The following is a 5,443-nucleotide window of genomic DNA, read 5'->3' on the forward strand; positions in this document are numbered from 1 at the left end:
TTGCAGAGGATAGAGGAATTTGATAGTATAGGTTGATGTCCTGTTTCTTTAATGTGTTGCCGTATAGAGGAAACACAGGAGTTACTCAATTTTTTTTGTGTTTTGATGGTTGTAAATCATAAGTGTCGTAATCTTGTTTATTATCTAACTTTACATACTTAGATTGCTAAAAACCTGGATTCAGTTAGTCCCTGTGGTAATTAGAGTATAGATAACCCATTGTGTAGTTTTGTGCCAAAACAAACGCACCACCCTTTCTATTTTGGCTGTCTCTTGTATTCTCATAGTCTTGACTATTTTTGTGTAATTATTTTCTGGTTTATTTGATTTTAAATTGCATACATGGTAACTTTTAAAAAGTACAGAATTTTATTGTTGTAATTGAGAGGAGAGGCCCATCACCGACATAAGCTTAATAGACTCATTCATTTCAACACCATTCTTCATGTTCACAAATGACTTCTCTTCTTGTACTTCCTGTTTCCTCCTTTTTTTGTTCAGCTTTTAATAACTTGTAAATGAAAAGGTTAAGCTGCCTTTCATGTTCACCTAAGTTTATTTCTAAGAAGAATCAACAAAATTATTAACTTTATCAAACATCTTTCTACTGTAAAGTTTTGTTGTAGTGAACTACAATTTGTCTTTCTGATTATATGTAAAATAATAAAAAACAAAAGTTATTAGTACATAAAAAAAACTATAAGAGGAAACAAGGTAAAAAACGTTACTCAGCAATGTTTGTAATGCTTTAAATTTTAGATTTATTGCATATGTTGACTTACTATGTTTTAATGAGTATTCCGAAATGGTCTTACCTCATCTAACCCAAAGCTATCTCGATCTTGGACTGCCCTCTAAACATTGTTAAAATTTTTTGCTAACAGCTCACTAGTCTTTATACACCATCAGTTTCATGCCATTTCAGTACGTGTGCTGATCATGTGGCTACCCTTCACCAATAATACTGCACCATATATACTAATGTAGCTAGCTCCCTCCACTATTTTAGAACAATCTTCACTTTCTTGATCGGCATTCTTTTCATATTCTTACACATCTGTTCTTTCAGTGCAGTTGCTTTCCACTTGATTGGATATTGATATGCCTTCACTGGCCCCTCCACTTTTGCAATGTGGGATTCTAGCTTTGGGTGAAAAGAGGTAAGACCATTTCCAGGTTAACATTTTCTTATACTGAAAATGTATTTCCGATAAGTACTTACCTCCTTTCACCCACTTCCCACCCTTCCTCTCCACTAATATGCTGGTGTTTCTGGTTTCTACCTGCCAATTCTTGAAAATCAGGATCATTGTAGAATAGCAGAGGGAGCTAGTTGTGCCAGTATAGATGGCGTAGTGTGATTGGTGGAGGGTAATCACATGATCAGCACATGTTCTGAAATGTCACAAAACTGATGGGGGTATAAAAGAATGTTAGTGAAAAATTTTAACAATGCTTAGAGGGTAGAAACGAGATAGCTTTTTTGTGAGCACTTACCAGAAATACCAACTATGATAAAAATATATGTATATTCTTTGTTTGATCAACCACACTATTTTCTTTCCAGTTGTTATGCGATGCAAATTTAGAACACTTATTAAATTCTTTTATCTTTGTATGTAACAATTGACATAATTTTTTTTACCTAGCTTGTAAGATTTAGTATTATTCTTTAACATATATAGTGATCTCATTTCATGGTTCAACTGATTTTTTTTATGCCAGCTCATTCTATTAGTAAACTGATTATTGTTTCTATCTCTTTGCTTCTATGGAGATACAGTAACCAAACTTTTATTAATAACTGATTAAAAGGCAAAGTAGCAGCTCTTCAGTGAGCACCCTTTTTATCATTTCCTTATTACAGTAAGTCAGGTATTATCTTTAACTCGTTTCTGAGACTCGTAGTTTGAAAACTTGTGGTTTGTTTTGATGCTTTGTTCCAGTCCAATAAAAGAGTATCATGTAACTTAAATTGTAGCTTCTACTTTGTGTATGTGTGTGTGTGTGTGTTTGAAGGTTATTATATGTATTAAATAGGGATGTTTTAACAGTAGGAGGTATTGTTGGATTTTGGTTATACTTTATTTTATTTTATCTCAGATACAGATTATCATCCATATTGTCAATGTTAGAAAAATTAGTGAAAGCTTAACTTTTAAACCCTTTATCTAAATTTGTCCATGCTGTTTCATCTTGTCTGTAAATTAATAACATTCTGGATGGTATTAAACATTAAAGTTTTAATCCTTACAATTTTGAAGTAAGTTTCAGTTAAGCTAAAGCAATATTGCAAATGATATTATTATTCTGACTTATGTACAGAACTCTGCAAAAATAATCCGCACAGCTGTGTTTGGATACGACGAGAACCTTAAGATGAGGAACCAGTTCGGGTTTCCTCAGAACAACCTAATGATCACAAGCGTAGACATCCAAAGTGTGGAACCTGTGGATCAGAGGACAAGAGACTCATTACAGAAGTCTGTACAGCTGGCTATTGAGATTACTACACAGAGTCTAGAGGCTACTGCTAGGTAAACATTTCATGTCTTCTAATTAATCTGCAATCAGAGACATATTTTGCTAGTAATATATTTGGAATGGGTATAAAATCATGTTCCTTTTTTCTATAAACATTGTAAGATACAGGGAATTTATTTCATTATAATTAGCAGCAATGTGGTTCTCAGCAAACAGGATTTTTTTATTGTGATTTCAAAGTGTAATGTTATTGAATAATGTTGTTTTTTTATGAAGTTGTAAAAATTTTTACACTCCATTGTAAGTGATGCAGATTGTAACCTTTTCTTTATTCCAACTTTCTTTTGATTTGTGTAACAAGTTAATTTCTCATGGATATCATATTTAACAAAGGTATTTTACAATACATTTTATTGCTTGACTTCTTGAACATAGCAAATGTGATTTGCATTAAGACATTGTTGCTGAAATTTTGAAAAATCTTCTAAGTGATATTTGAAGTACATCTTATTGTTGGAACATACTAAACCATATTTAAACCTGGTTTAGTACGTTCCGGCAATAGGATGAACCAGAAAAACCTGGTTTAGTATATTCTGGCAGTAAGATGAACTAGAAAAACCTGGTTTAGTACATTCCAGCAATAAAATGAATCAGAAATCTTGTTCATCTTATTGCTGGAATGTAATAAACCAGGTTTATCTTGTTCATCTTATTGCTGGAATGTAATAAACCAGGTTTATCTGGTTCATCTTATTGCAACAAAATACTAAAACAGTTTTTCTGGTTCATCTTATTGTTGCAATGTACAAAACAGGTTTAATCTGGTTCATCTTATTGCTGCAATGTACAAAACAGTTTTTTCTGGTTCATCTTATTGCTGCAATGTACAAAAACAGGTTTTTTTTCTGGTTCATCTTATTGCTGCAATGTACAAAAACGTTGTTTATAATGATGCAAGAAAACTATGATAAAAAGCTAAAACATAAGCGGTTGACAAACCCATCCCCATTTCTTAAATTTTTACATAGCTTAGTATTTTATAAACTGTGTATCTGTTGAATATACCTAGGTAGACTTTTCATTTACAAATAGAGTTACTCACTTACTTCAAACTTTACTGGCAGGCATGAGGCAGAGAGGCGTGAACAAGAAGCCAAAGGACGTCTTGAAAGACAGAAGATCATGGATGAAGTGGAAGCCGAACATGCTAGAAAAGAACTGCTTGAGCTACAGGCTTCTAGTATGGTGGTGGAGAGCTGTGGGCAAGCCAAAGCAGATGCCCAAAGTCGTGTTGAATCACAACTGATAGAGGGCAAATCTGGAGTTGAAAAAGCCAAATTGAAAGCAGAGGCTTTGAGAATTGAAGCAGTAGGTCTTGAAAATTATTTTTTACTTGATATTAAAATGTTGTGTAACATAGCATGGTTTCTGATGACAAGAGACAATACTTTGGAGGGATGAACATTGTTTTGCTATGAGCACTTGTCAAAGTAAGCTATAGGTTAGAGATAAGAAAAACCTAAAATTCTTAAATTCTTTGTTATGTATGATAAAATGTAACAAACTCAGGTATTATCACACAGAAAGATTGTAGCATAATTCTTATTCTCTCTCTATAAAAAATGTAGTGTATATAAATATATATATATATGTTTTGCCTTACCTTCCCTATGTTAGGTATGCCGTTTATTTTTTCTCTTAGGAAACTGAACTAGAACGACTGACTCGTGCAAGACAAGCTGAGATTCAATATCTTCAGGAACAGAATAATTTAGAAGTGAAAAAAGCTGAAAAACTAGCAGATATTGATATTCAGAAGTTCAAAAATGTAGTGGGTTCTTTGGGTCAAGAAACAATTCGTTCCATTGCTCAGGCAGGTCCTGAATTAGAGGTGAGTGTGTAGGACATCATTTTAAAGTTCAGGATTTTACTTTTCAGTGTGATGGGAAATAAGATTTTATGCATGCATATCAAGTTAAAAAAAATTGTTGTTTTACATTTTTCACATGCTCTTTGCATTGTTATCTAGACAAAATAATACTTGTTTGAAATTTATAAGTAGAAGAAAATGTGCAAAAAAAACACCAATAATAGCTAGGATTTTGATAAATTCTTCCTAATCCATTTAGCATATGTGTTGTTTCTGCTTAAATCCATTATAATATTTCTAGCAGATGAAACTTTTATGAACTTTACTTAATTTTTATAAATGTTTAAATGTGTTTTACTTCTGTCTTAATCATATAATGCATTAAGAAATTAAGGCTTGACTGATGAGACATCTTTGTGTGACACCCTATATTCCAAACTCGTGTGTAAATACTGTCATAAAAACACCAAACCTTTAAATAAGTATCTAGTTTTATGACTGAAAATAAAAAAATACTTTTATGTTAAAACTAGGAAATTACAACTTTTTCAGCATAGTTTTATATTGTGAATCTTAGTTTTAATATTTGTTGATGCTTGTGTATAAAAAATCTAATGTATCATTTCCTGTTAAAATGAGTTACATATTGTTACAGTAGACTTGTTTTGGAATAACTCTTAATACTTAATTTAAATGCTGGATTAAATAGGAATATATTAACCATTATCAATGGCTGTATTAGGGATTGAAGGTTATACATTTACTTTTTGAAATATTTAAAAGTGTCCCATATTTTATGATATCTTTCCAGGTGAAGCTCTTACAAGGGCTCGGCATCCAATCAGCATTAATTACAGATGGCGTAACTCCTCTTAACCTCTTTAGTACAGCAAAAGGACTTATTGGAGTCAAATCACCTCAGGTATAATGTTTTTAGCAAACTAAGATGGTATATTATCTTTGGAGTGTGAAAACAACCTTGTTTGTAACATTCAACTAATCGATTATTGTTTATTTTTAAAAATATGATTGAAATGTTATGTACACAAAGACACTTGTGATTAATTGTTAAAATTTCTTTATTTT

General features: G+C 31.9%; 1 protein-coding gene across 3 annotated transcripts in view; it reads left to right on the top strand.

The window, feature by feature from the left end:
• LOC106459681 (major vault protein-like) overlaps positions 1–5,443 on the top strand; it is a 30,606-nt gene that overhangs the window by 24,537 nt on the left and 626 nt on the right. For 2 of the 3 annotated variants that reach the window (XM_022386214.1, XM_013919324.2), the window contains 4 exons: positions 2,326–2,537; positions 3,612–3,855; positions 4,190–4,378; positions 5,169–5,279. In XM_022386214.1, the coding sequence (XP_022241922.1) occupies positions 2,326–2,537; positions 3,612–3,855; positions 4,190–4,378; positions 5,169–5,279 (756 nt within the window). The remainder of the gene's footprint in view (positions 1–2,325; positions 2,538–3,611; positions 3,856–4,189; positions 4,379–5,168; positions 5,280–5,443) is intronic. The other variant, XM_022386215.1, reaches the window with a different exon arrangement.

The sequence above is a fragment of the Limulus polyphemus genome, unplaced genomic scaffold (assembly GCF_000517525.1).
Source record: "Limulus polyphemus unplaced genomic scaffold, Limulus_polyphemus-2.1.2 Scaffold647, whole genome shotgun sequence".
Taxonomy (NCBI): domain Eukaryota; kingdom Metazoa; phylum Arthropoda; class Merostomata; order Xiphosura; family Limulidae; genus Limulus; species Limulus polyphemus.